This window comes from Bombus vancouverensis, chromosome 15 (assembly GCF_051014615.1).
Source record: "Bombus vancouverensis nearcticus chromosome 15, iyBomVanc1_principal, whole genome shotgun sequence".
Classification (NCBI taxonomy): domain Eukaryota; kingdom Metazoa; phylum Arthropoda; class Insecta; order Hymenoptera; family Apidae; genus Bombus; species Bombus vancouverensis.
The window spans coordinates 6542045-6555225 of NC_134925.1; the positions used below are offsets into that span (position 1 = coordinate 6542045).

The following is a 13181-nucleotide window of genomic DNA, read 5'->3' on the forward strand; positions in this document are numbered from 1 at the left end:
TCCTGCGACGGAACAAGATACAACTCTACCAAAATATTCTTACACACCGCTGTACCTGCAAATACTTTCCTCTCGAAATTGACCAAATAATGTCAAATAATGTTTCAAAATTCTCCTCCTAATTAATTTCACTATCTAAACGACACTCTGACAAAACTACAAGGTTGTGCACGTCGATTTGAATCTTTATTATTCAGATTCACGTTGCACCACGGCCGAGCGTTTTTCCCTTGGAACCACCGCTATTTGCAGAGGCGCAAAGTGACTGACTAACAATAAGAGTAGCAATCTCGGTGGGTTACGTGTAGCTACGGGACAACATGTGCCGTATAACGAACTACGTTCCCCGAGTGTGTACACGCGCGTGTGTGTACGCGTGTGTCGGATATACAGGTGTGCAGGTGCATACGCAACCGCGTGTGACGCACAAATGACGTAGGCTAACGTGTGGTTAGTATCGGATAGGATAACAGTGTCGGTCAGAGACAACATTAAGCGATGTCCACGCTGTCATCGAAATTACGTAGCTCGCTTGCAATTCTTCGTGGACGACAGGAATCAAATGTTAGAGTGTAATATCGTTGATCAAAAGTTTGCAATCTGCCTATCATTTAACACGTGAGCCTACGAATTCGAAAGAATGTCGTAGTGTTTTACTGCTGTTACGAAAAAGATCGCTGTAGCGTTCCATACGACCTGCAAATTTCAAGAATGTCGTGATGCTTCAGCGAATGTACGAATTTTAAAAAAGTTGTATAGCGTTTCGTAGAACGTAGGAATTTTAAAAAATGTCACAGTGTTGCATAGAACGTGGGAATTTCGAAAAACGTCAAAGTGTTCTATGGGACTTGGAAATTTTAGAACGTGCCATAGTTAAATTAGTTAACGTGGTTGACACAGTTAAACGTAGAAAGTTGAAGCACGCCATGTGTTCTATGGAAAGTACGAATTTAAAAACATGTCATCGATTAATTTTCTAATTAATTTAATTACTTTCCAAATTGGTGAACGTTCGATTGATTCTTACGTTCGATTACGACGACGACTAGACAAAACTTAAGCGTTTCGAGTGGATCGAACTAACCACCAGACGAGCGAGGAATTCTTTTTGCCCGGGATTAACTTTCGAAAATGGATATCGTTTGAAGGCTGCGGTTTATAGGTCAATTCGTATTTTAAAACAACGAATGGAACGTTGTACGAGATTCGAAATTCGAAAGCGGCCAAAATCGAAACGCAAAACCACACGGACCAACCACCTTCTAAAAGTCTAGCAAAGAAGAAACATTCAGACCGAATTTCGTAAATAAACTACGATATACTAAGCTATGTATTTATTACAATTATTTAACAAATTTATCTGTTAATTGTCATAAAACAATATCACCTTTCTCATCATCCTAGCAAATTTTTAACGCTAAAACTGCCAGAATGATCGATGATAAAATGACCAGTTCACAATTTTTCATAGAAATTTTATACACGTACAACGTTACATTTTTCAATGATTCTTTGCAAAATACATTAATAAAAGCTTATGTTTCTTATTGCATTATAAACTTTGTCCCATCTGTCGCGCTTTAATTTCTTTAATACAAGTTTTACATTTTAATCGTTGGCAGTCCTAGTGTCAAATTTCCACGCATTGCGTAAATAAATTACTCGTTGTTTTAACTTCTTGTATTATTAACGTCACTTCTAACTGTGTTGCTACAAAATGCGTAACTTGCCTGAAATGTCATAAATTAACGCGTGACGGTACACTAGTCGAACGAAAAAGTTTGTGAAAGCTCTCCACAAGGTTTCTACGTTCTGGCTTTTCAAAACCTCTTGCCAACCTCCGATACGTCAGCCAAAGCGACGAAAGAGGAAATATTTCGCGTTGCAATCCTGTGGATGATACACGCTGGAACGAACGTAAAACATCATCGGAATTTGAATATTTGCAACTACGTGGATCGATCGTCACGGTAATTAAACGCAATTAAAAGCTATCGTTGTTTACACATTCGCGTTCGTAGCGAAAATGCGGTGCAAAAAGTTCTGCACGCTCGTAATTCGCGCGTAAAAAAGCTACCATTTTCGTCGTTTAAATCGCAAGTAATTAGCGCACGTTAAGGTCTGCTTTTTCTACACGGAAAAAATCCCGGCAATTCAGCGTTCGAACAAATTGCAGGCGAACAAGGTAGATAGGGAAATTAAACAAAATATGGTAGAAAATGAAACGATAGGTATGCAGTTCATATGGTTAATTAACTCGCCGACGAAATTGAAATACATTGTAAGATACGAGTTTCCGATATTAATTTCGCGTCTACGCGCTCGCAGTTGCCCGGCCAGTGTATCGAACGAGTTACGAGTCGTGCGTGTTTCTTACGCGAAATTGTTTTTCGAAACAACGCCCGATAAATCATGCCGCGAAATTACGTCTTCGCGGCTCGTTCGACGCTCTGTACGCTGCAATTCATCAAAATTTGATTTAATGTTGACGACCGCGACGCATCAATTTTCGAGAGATTTTGATGCAAATTTAGGTGAAGATGAAAATGGTAACTAACTTCTGTATGCTAAATACAGAGTTGCACGGAATTACGACTAAATTACTCCACGAGTTATAATTACAAGATGATTCAATTACATCGTGCTCGATTACATTGTCATTAGAATTCATAATTCGAATCTGCCATTAAATTAAATTACGATGTAATTCGCAATTGCAGTTGAAGTACGGATTACAACGCGCAACTGAATAATGTAATTGAAAGACACAAACGTAAGATCACAGTGTTCTGACCTGGAATTCTGTTACACACTTTATAATTCAATTATAGTACTAATCATCGATGTAATAATTCAAGTAAAAATTCAATTAGAATGATGATTATTATTGTAATTGAATTACCGTAAAATCCAATCATTATCGTGTAATTCGAGTAAAATGTAATTAGATTAGGCGATTAAATTACAATGTCATTCAGTTAGCACAACTGTAGCTGAATATTAATTGCACGTTGCGTTGGTTAATTAATCTGTCTTCTTTGGAATTTCTTCAAATCAATATATGAACATACATAGCTCAGTATATATGAATATATCATACGAATAATAATACGAAATTGATTAAAACAATTATCGAAAAACACGATGTATATAAATAGAGAAAATATTTAACTTTGTTACTATACTAATTATTATTTATGAGATTTGTACTACGATGTTGAATGTACCATTCGTTTACAGTCTAAGGTTCCAAGCATGGTTTAATAAATTTCCGATGATCTGTCAAATTAATTTTCTTTTTCCGTGACTGTTCTAATTTAGGATCAGGCTTGTACTTGTATTACATAATTCAACCTAATTTTCATTTACTTACGACACAAGGATTATTATCGGGTATAAATAAATTACACGATATAATCCTCTGAAATATTTTAATAACGACAAAATTTGTCTACCAATATATAAATATCAAATCAAACACCAGCAACAATGATAATACAGGTACGACGAGTACTCGCGATAAAAAGCATTTTCCAATCAAACCGCTCTCAGTTGCGCGAACAAAAAGGTCATTTCTATTTAGGAAAATTAAATTACGTCCATTCCCAAGCTACCCGGTTTTAAATACCGCGTACGGAACGTTCACCGCTAAAAATAAATGAAAACCACGCGTGCCTCTCCCTTCCCAGTGCTCAGGAGCTCGATTGTCAATTAAAAAAGACAGGGAACGTAGAGGGGAAAAAAGCAGCTCGCGCGTCGGTTCCAATGGTTGTTGTGGACGGTGTTTTAGCCTCGAATCGAAATCAATAAGCCGATTATTGGTCGCACTGAACGGAGATTACGTTGCTTTGAATTGACACCCCGACACTAGCTACGTGCGCCGATTGAATTTCGCGGACTTTCGAGACGGCCGGACGTCCGCTCCAGTTCCTTTTTCCACGTCTGATAACGTGAAATCAACGCTCAATGTAATCCTCGTGGACACTCCGCGAAGAATCGACCTTTTGTGACGGCCTGGCCAAGTTTCCACCTATTGTGCCATCCGCGTTATTTGCTTACACGCAAGTGAACAATACCGAAGCAACGCCACCGGCGTGAAAAGAAAAATGGAGACGTTTGCAGGAAGAAGAAAACAACGCGACGGCTCTCTTTTTTTCAACGCCATCTGTCCGGTTTACGATAAACGAGAAACCGCTAACTAAGGCAGCGCCTAGCCGCGATATAACCAAACTATACGATGGGATAAAGTTCGAATGGAGTTTGAACCGAGAGCATGATAATGTGAATACCTGATTTGCTTTTAATGTAAATTAGGAGAGATTAGAGGAGACTCAATTGGAGTTTCGTAGACGGTAGTAGATGGTAGTTTATAGTGTGCGAAGGATTAAATTGTTATATAGATTTTGAAATCTCTGTATGTATGTATATATAGGATGGAACAGATAATGCGAGCAAGTTGAAAACGGGATATCGTAAACCTCGAATTTAAGTTAAATTAGGATAGGTCAATGAGTAGAGAAGTGTATTAAGATAATATGCTATAATTGATATAATATGATTAGTATTTCGGCTAAAAAGATTAGATTATTATATGAGTATCGAAATTTGTGTATGTATACAAGATGGAATTGATAATGTAAAGAAATGTAAATGAAAAGTATCGTAAACCTCGAATTTAAATTAAAATACTTTTTAAATGGTTTGCTGAATCGGTACACATGACAGGAACCTCGTTGGAGAAATGTCACATAACAAAGGTTAGAAGAAGCACAAGTGACGACCTTGTCGAACGAAGCTAACAATATGCTGCCAAATTTCGGTTAAATCTCGCGTGCAAAACAAAGCAAATCCGACGCGTAATGGATCACCGTAAGCATTGTGAGTATTTACCTGACTTTTAGACAGAGGACGCTGAGCCGATACATCATTTGCCATCATATGGATTTTGGCAGTTACATGCTCGCACAGAAACAACAATGGGGCAAACGGTAGGACGTATGCCTCACTCATGGATCGATTTATTGGAGGAAAAGGATCGTGTTTTGTATTGGAGTGGCGAGGTGCTATCGAGAGTAGCCGACAACGTAAATCAAGAAGAATCGTTTCTGATCGACTACGGTAATGAGAGCATCGACAAAAAGGTCGACTCGTGGATGGAATCGAATCAAGCGCGGATCGACAGGATTTTCAGTAAACACCCAGACTTGCCGGAAGCGTATAAAATAAAAGTAGCGAACGAACTCGAGCAAGTAATTACTATTTTCATTTTTATTTCTACATATATTGTTCGACCGTGCAGTCGCGGTTGATTTGTACAAAATCGCGATCGATTTTTATATTCCTCTGTAAATGGTTTGTGTTCACGTAGAATAAACGACACGATATTTAAATCGTATACAGAGCAAGAAATACAGATATAATGTTGTATCGTGTCCGAGTATTAATGTGAATAACTGTAAACAGACGCGATAATTTCCATGTTAATTTCAACAACTTTCTAGGGAATTTTATTAACCGTTAAGGGGAAGTGGTGGAATTTTATTCGTAACACAAGTAAAATACCAAATACGACAAAATAATGTTGTATAATTGCGTCTAGATAACGGGAGAGTTGACGATGCAAATGAGAAACGACTATTACCACGGCTACAAGGACACTGTGAAGTTTACGAAAAAAGTAGATTTGCTAGGAGAAAGACAGCGTAGGATACATGCGAAGATCCAGAACCTTGAGAACACTTGCCACGGGAGCGTGAAAGAATTTCGAAGAAAATTCGGCCCGCTCCGAGCGAAGACGTTCAAGAACCTTAGAATAGGGGAAAAGATGATATTCCAAGACAAGAAACTGAAGTCACAGTTCGCTAAACGGGTATGCAAACTTTCATTTCGATTCTATTATTGTTCTTTCCGAACAACGATAATTCTATCATTCTTCTCGTTGCTGTAATTAGGTGCACGATATCGATCATAAGAACGTGGAAGAGTGTGCCAAGTGTATCGATAAATTAATAAAGATCATTGAAAAAGCGGCGCTTACACAACAATGATGATAATAAAACGGTAAATAAATGATAATAAAAATACGGATTAATTTAGCGGACTTAGGTATAGGATAACATTGTAAAAATAACGAAATCGGGACAAATAAATGTAAAACGAACAAAATGAAGACAAATAAATGTAAAACTAGCGGAGTGAAGACAAATAAATGTAAAACAAACAAAATGGAGACAAATAAACGTAATTATACATATATATAAATTTATTTATTTATTTATTTATATATAAGTATATCTGATATCGACGGTGCCATAAACATGCCCGTATTATCGATTCTTGTTTCATATTGTATTAGCTATACGTAGACAATAGACGATCGATAGGATCTCAAATTACTGGCTGCGTTTCCGCTATCATACGTATTAAGTCATCCTCGACTCCTTCCGTTCGTTGCTTTAGGAAACGTCACATTTCTCACCGAGCGCAAATTTGCATTAATTGACTTTTGACAACAAGAGAATCGAATTGCCTAAATGATTATCTGACAGATGAAATATGTCAAAAAAATACCACGGTAATTATTGTTACGCGTCACAAAGACCATCTAAGAAAGATCGATTGTCGGAAGATCATTTATACTTTGAACTTGCTTATGCATCATATTTCCACGTGTCTGTAGAGAAACTAATATGAACGTGATAGACGATGATCTAGAGTCTAGTTCTAGATTCTAGGCAAAGAAAACAAACAATTCCCCTAGGAACAGGGTTGATAAGCTTAGGCTTCCATCACATACATACAATTGTAAGTTTATTTGACATGTCGACAGCATATTGCACGAATATTGTACGTTTCTGCACTTTCAGCATTTTCGACGAAAACGGTTTGAAGAATTCAATAGTACTTTATAATCAAAGAAATTCTGCGTTATACTCGTCTTTATGAATGCTCTTACGAAATTGATTATCATGCATCGATCGTCTTTAGGAACGCAAAATGACGAGAGCGAATCATAGTTCCTGAAAATATCTCTACACATATTAAATATGATAAAGAAATATATTATTCTTGAGAAATTCACGAAGTAGATATAAACGTGATTTTTATACAACATGGAGAAACAGTAAATAACTATTTGTCGCGTGTAAAAACTCTGCCAAATATGGCCATACGATATTTATGCAGTAAACCATCGATATTTTAAATCGGCGAATAAATCGATTCGCTGCTCATTAATAAATCTATTGAAATGATTAAAATGGAACGGATATTATCTAAAATGAATATTGACTAATACCGACGATTAAAATAAAATGAATACGGAATAAAATATTCTGGACAATAAAAACGACTAGATAACATTGTAAAATAAAAAATGCGCAACTAAATGTACGATGACGTATTATCATTTCTACAAATACATAATACAATGCAATCCATAGGATAAAACGTATAAAACTACCGTACTAGTTAACCTGTCAACTGAGACATATACCCCAGTTAAATTATTAGCACGAGTATTTTCTTATATCTGTTATTAAACGTACGTATTCGTGTACTTATATTTGATAAATTTAAAAACGATTCGCAACTCGTTTATTTATAAATTGATATATGCATACCTTCTAATATCAAAAAATTTCATGAAATATAATTTACTTTAGGTAGTCGTAATATAATTTACACCGGGGAATAACACTTTGAAAATATACGAAGAAACAATAAAAGGAATAAAAGGAGAGAAAAATATTGAAATATCAATGACATCAAGGTTGTTCGGATAGACTCTTATGGAGACACTGGCTACCAGGCGAACAGAATGCACAAGATGGTAACATTTGCAGGGCTGTACTTGAGCATCTTTGTACGAATGTCTATCGGTAATTAGAGAAACTTCTGCTATATGTTTATGTAGGAAATTCATATGTTTAACCCTTTTACTGCTGAAACCGTAATAACACGTTTTGTGAAATACGCGTTCGCTATGTTGCGCTCGTGAATTTACAGATTCCATGTAGCGTATTATTAATCGAGTTTTTCTCGCGAGTATACAAATCATTTAACGTCTGTTCGAATTAATTTCGTGCGAGGAAAGTGATTTTCAATTCCAGGATATCTGGATATTGATATTTACAGATCGCCTAAAGTAAAAATTATATTAAATTAAACTCAATTAATAATTGCAAAATTTATTCAGCACAGAGCGTCTCGTCGTAGGAATATATACGTATTTAGTATTCAACAATACCGAAATAAGTTAAACAATACTAGCCATAAGCGAAAAACTTATGTGTTTTCAGAAGTTTTAGTAGTTAGTATACATACGTTTCGAGAAACGTCCGTAGAACGTTAATAATGCCTTTGAAGTGTACTGTTCTCTAAAGATTGTAACGAAAACTTGACATAGCTCCAGTAAAATTATCAATGGTGACTGACTGAAATAGTTACATACCTGAGCAGAATTCGCGCGGGAATCTTCGACTAGACGTATCGTTCGAAGTCCACATCTTGACGGTCGTCAGGCAGCATGCATCTTCCCCTTGTCAAGCATCGCCGAAAACCGTCGTGTTTGGAGCACTTTTACATGAGCTACTTTTTTACACTTTACACGAATGACACACTATTGCTAAAACCACGACGCCGCGGTAGCAACGACGGTCGCTAACAACCGGACACTATCAGGAAATCAGAAGACTCGAGGAGTCATTTCTTCTTCATCATCGGAGTTGCATCTAGTTCCATCTGTGAACAAGAGCTTTAATCATTACTTGTACAAGAGAATCAATGAAAATAAACTCCATTACCATTCTATGATATTAAAAATCAAATGATATTAAAAATCACCGATAATTTACGATAAGCTTTGATAATTATAATAATTATTATATTAATGTATATAAAATAAATACTGTATATGTCGTACTTATATTAATTTAGTCTAGAATTTGATTTCTCCTAAAAGTATTTCATTTAAGAATAAATAAATTAAATTAATACTTTTGAGAGAAAAATAAATATATTTCTAGTGTTTAGAAAAATAACCATGTCTTCCACAACCTTCAATAGCCGTGATCGTCTAGTGGTTAGGACCCTACGTTGTGGCCGTAGTAACCCAGGTTCGAATCCTGGTCACGGCAATGTGTAAAACATTGTCACGGTGAAGGTTTTTTTTTATATATTTCTTTTCATTGATTACAACACTTTATATGTATTCGTTCAACAGATATAATTTTCTATAACTTTAATCTTTATAATATTTTCTTTTCTTAATACTTTAATTTTTTTTTCAAATATAATGTGATGAAATACAAACTTGAGAAGATAATAACTTTTGCGATAAACAATAATAAATTGAACAAAGCAAAAGATAATGATTTCATATAAAAAATCTACATAAAAGTATGCATGTTACATGAATCATTATTACTCAATTGTTTAAGGTCTGATGTAATTCCTACAACTGTGTATATTAATGTAAGCATTTATGTTATGATAAAGGAAAAGAATTGTTTATAAAACGTCAGCAAATTTTTTCTTGCAAAATCAATAAATGTCAGGTAAAACCACATCAGATTCCAGTGCATAATCTGCGCTTCAAAGCACTTCAAAGCTTATTGCAATTGAATTCTTTGATGTGTCCAAATTGTTTATCTGTAACATGAAGTACTATAGATTAATATCATTAATCTTTATTTTATATCATATTGTAGTGTATACACACAATGTCTCTTGCACTAAAATTCACAATTTACAACCATTTACATCAATAAAGTTCAATTATTCTAGTGCGTACCATGGCTATAAAGGTAATGCCTTAAGAAAAGTATTACATTGTATATATTAATTTGCTTTGTTAGATTACAATATACGTTCTGGAAAGCAATTGAAGGAAATTGATTTGAGTACCAACTCCAAAGCACTGTCTGAACAAAAGCAGCGAGATTCACGTGGTGTATCAAGCTCTAATCGACATCTTAAACTAGGTAACTGCAATAAGAAAACTACAAGTAATTATTAACATATATCAATATATTAATAATCCTCAGGTGATGCTCACCAAGTTGCAAACTATTTTCTCACTGGAGGACCATTAAAAGGTCATGCACATTTCGTAAGAGATTGTGATTCAAATAATGATGACAATGATACAGAAAAAACAAGTAATCCTACTATTAAGACTAATACAGATTTACTTATAAATGAACAGGATTCAAACACAACTTCATCCGATTCTATTGTTGGGGCTCCTTTACCACATATTCCTCTACCACATATTCCTCCACCACATATTCCTCCAGTACCACATATTCCTCCACTACCTATTCCTCCGCATTTGAATTCCATTTTACATCCAGCTTTAAATACAATAAGTAGATTACCACATTTGCTAGGGAATAATTTTTTACAATCTGTATTACACCCTGATTTACATCCACATATCAATACATTACATGATATTCCTAGTACATTAGTAAAAACAGTTAGTGCGCCAGTAAGTGAGTTAATAAATGCCAGATCAGAGCTCCAAGATATGTTGCACCCAAATGGATCGTTTCTTAGAAGTATCAATGAAGTAAGTAATATAAAATGTAATGTAATGTAATTCATATATTTTTGTAATTCTATTTCATACTTATATTTAATAAATTTGAGGCACGAGAAAATAGAAAAGCAAGGAAAAATCTTAAGAACAATTTAATGTTTCCAATTGGACAACCACCTATTGTAGGATTAGCTCAACCAAATTCCGACAAGAATGTACGTACTACTTTGCTACAAGCGCTATTAAACTTGGGAAAATTCTATCATATGTATATTAAATTTACAGGTTCCACTATCGAGTATGATAGAACCATATATTCCAGTATCTCATCCTCCCCCTAGTGGTTATATAGTGCACTATGTACCACACAATACAGAAACAGCATTACAGTCTCCAACTGGTTCATCGAAGTAATTACCTTCTAATTCTGAGAATAATAATTTGAATATTCAAAACGATCGAACAAATTCCTTCAATAGTAAAGTACCAAGATGTAAATGAAAACAAACAATTAACACGACTATCAGGATTACAAAATAATGATGAATAATAAAAGAATTTAACAAAAGTTTTAAGATATTTGTATGTATGAATGCATTCAGTTTAAAACTTCCCTTTAAAAGGTTTGTACAATTTGTAATATAATATTTTTGTACGTGAGAATAATTCTCATTTCAACACAAAAATATACATAAGTAACAAATATTTTTATGTTCTAGTGATATTATATATCTTTATCATCTTCTCCCCTTTCCTTTTCCTTTCTTTGACGATGAACTTGATGGCTGAGAAGATTGTTCACCACTGGATTGTTTTCCTTGTCGAGTTTTTAACTTTGGAATGGTCGTGCCCACATATGCCAAAACCGAATCTCTAGTGGGAAATTCTGGTTTCACAGGAGTACCATCGTCATTTTTGAGTTGTACGCGAATACGTCCGCGAAATAATAATTCTTTGCTACGTTCTCGTGGATGTCGTTTGTTTTCTACTCCAACGTTGAAACCAGCTGCTACCAAAACATCACGAATTTCTTGATATGTTGGATTTTCGACACATTTGTCTTTTGGAAGTTTCCGACCCCCTGCTAGAGTTCTCTTACTATTTAGATATACCGGATAGATACAAATCCATCTACAACAAATTATTATACAGCTGTCAGTTTCATGTCAGAGAGGTTATGCAGCTGATCGTACTCGTATACATATATAATAAATAAAGTATATTAACATAAATTCAGTTATTTAAATATTTCTATAAAAAATAAAATACCAAGTGATACGATAAATGCTTTAATGCCTTAATAAATATACCTTTCACGGTCACTGTGTTTCTTTAATGAGTTCCATGCGAGCGCCATATTTGATGTTATCGATAGTTTCATGAAATAATCGGTACTATTAATTCAAACCCTAATTTTTACGAAATAAAATAAATATTTAGTATAAAGTACTAAATAACAAGAATATTAATATATAATGAGAATAAGATTAAGTGTATCAAAAAGAAAAAACAAAAAATAAATCACGTGGGCTCGTCCGGGATTTGAACCCGGGACCTCTCGCACCCGAAGCGAGAATCATACCCCTAGACCAACGAGCCATGTAACAATTACGTCTTGATAAATTAGTAATAGGAAAATAGAATTAGTTAATATTAAAATATATTTAAAAATGTTAAAAAATTATGTAACTACTTATGTATAAACATTCTCGTTAATAATTCGTGTAGAGAAGATCATTTTTGAAATAATTTACATAATAAAATACTAACTGAATATGATACTCAATATAGTATAATTCTCAAAGAGCGATACCTTATCAGTATATGGAAATTATGAATAATTAAGAAATATTTAAACTCCAATGTTTTATTCCTGAATGAATGATAAATATCATTTATTACTCAATGTTTACCACTTTGAACTATGACCACATTGATCGGTTTTCGGATTTCGATTCCCATTTATCCCCATTAGATTTCGTGCGTGAATTCCGATTTCATATTTGCTAAACAACATTTACGTATCAGTGCAAATTCCATTCGGCGAAAATGTAACAATATTTTCGTGATATATGTGTATTCGTAACTTTATACAATTCTTACATAATATTCCTAAACGATATCTTTCATTACATATGTACGTGAATGTACTTGGTAAAAAAAAAAAAATATGAGGTCCATTAATAGAAATACTACAGTAATTAGTGTGTGCAAAATATTAATGCTACATGAAAGGAGGAACTAGCTGTCCGCAAGCAGTTTCAACTTTCACTGTACTGATTACGTGATTAATAAGCAATTATCCCATATAATGGTGAAAGTATACTCTGCATGGTTTACTTTCGCATAGATAGCAAAAGATAATAAGATCATTGTGCGAATACATACATGAATCTTCATTTACAGCGACTGAAAGTGGAAGGAGTACGCTGATGAAAGGAAGAGAATTAGGTCACACGGAACATAAGTACGCATATTTCGAATATTTCTAGAGAGAAACAATGAAATAAATAAATAAATTGTAGTGGAATGAATGATGTACAACAAGCTACATGAATAATGTATGTTAACAAAAGTAAAAACCACATAAACTTTCTCGAATACTTATCTGTTTAACCACAAGTATAGTTATAATTAT

At 34.4% G+C, this 13181-nt stretch overlaps 3 protein-coding genes and 2 non-coding genes across 6 annotated transcripts; 3 read left to right on the forward strand and 2 right to left on the reverse strand.

The window, feature by feature from the left end:
- The first annotated feature begins 3520 nt into the window (after window positions 1-3520).
- On the forward strand, window positions 3521-6235 carry LOC117157402 (uncharacterized). Of its 2 annotated transcripts, XM_033335450.2 has the most exons (4): window positions 3521-4878; window positions 4953-5249; window positions 5600-5869; window positions 5952-6235. In XM_033335450.2, exons 2-4 carry the CDS (start codon window positions 4977-4979, stop codon window positions 6045-6047), a joined length of 639 nt encoding a protein of 212 aa, XP_033191341.2. In that variant the 5' UTR covers window positions 3521-4878; window positions 4953-4976; the 3' UTR covers window positions 6048-6235. The 2 variants fall into 2 exon arrangements, with proteins under 2 accessions (XP_033191341.2, XP_076481129.1); XM_076625014.1 differs by having other exon boundaries at window positions 3521-5249.
- Window positions 6236-7112: 877 nt separating this feature from the next.
- Window positions 7113-10964, forward strand: LOC117157382 (uncharacterized). Its single transcript, XM_076625078.1, has 6 exons — window positions 7113-7123; window positions 9117-9163; window positions 9858-9983; window positions 10047-10573; window positions 10654-10758; window positions 10829-10964. Exons 1-6 carry the CDS (start codon window positions 7113-7115, stop codon window positions 10955-10957), a joined length of 945 nt encoding a protein of 314 aa, XP_076481193.1. The 3' UTR covers window positions 10958-10964.
- TRNAH-GUG (transfer RNA histidin (anticodon GUG)) lies at window positions 9066-9137 on the forward strand. Its single transcript has one exon. It is a non-coding gene; the product is annotated as a tRNA-His (tRNA).
- Window positions 10965-11112: 148 nt separating the features above from the next.
- Window positions 11113-12077, reverse strand: Srp19 (signal recognition particle 19). Its single transcript, XM_033335169.2, has 2 exons — window positions 11854-12077; window positions 11113-11674 (listed from the first exon to the last, which is right to left on the reverse strand). The coding sequence occupies exons 1-2, from the start codon at window positions 11922-11924 to the stop codon at window positions 11281-11283; spliced, it is 465 nt and encodes a 154-aa protein (XP_033191060.1). The 5' UTR covers window positions 11925-12077; the 3' UTR covers window positions 11113-11280.
- Window positions 12071-12142, reverse strand: TRNAP-CGG (transfer RNA proline (anticodon CGG)). The gene has a single exon. It is a non-coding gene; the product is annotated as a tRNA-Pro (tRNA).
- Window positions 12143-13181: the final 1039 nt, after the last annotated feature.

Coding starts and splice junctions, on each gene's coding strand:
- LOC117157382 (XM_076625078.1), top strand. Junction 9,164..9,857: donor AAAACATTGTCACGGTGAAG/GTTTTTTTTTAT, acceptor TTGCTTTGTTAG/ATTACAATATACGTTCTGGA. Junction 10,574..10,653: donor TTCTTAGAAGTATCAATGAA/GTAAGTAATATA, acceptor AATAAATTTGAG/GCACGAGAAAATAGAAAAGC.
- LOC117157402 (XM_076625014.1), top strand. CDS start 4,977: ATGGGGCAAACGGTAGGACGTATGCCTCACTCATGGATCGATTTATTG. Junction 5,250..5,599: donor TAGCGAACGAACTCGAGCAA/GTAATTACTATT, acceptor AATTGCGTCTAG/ATAACGGGAGAGTTGACGAT. Junction 5,870..5,951: donor AGTCACAGTTCGCTAAACGG/GTATGCAAACTT, acceptor TGCTGTAATTAG/GTGCACGATATCGATCATAA.
- Srp19 (XM_033335169.2), bottom strand. CDS start 11,924: ATGAAACTATCGATAACATCAAATATGGCGCTCGCATGGAACTCATTA. Junction 11,675..11,853: donor AAACACAGTGACCGTGAAAG/GTATATTTATTA, acceptor AATTTGTTGTAG/ATGGATTTGTATCTATCCGG.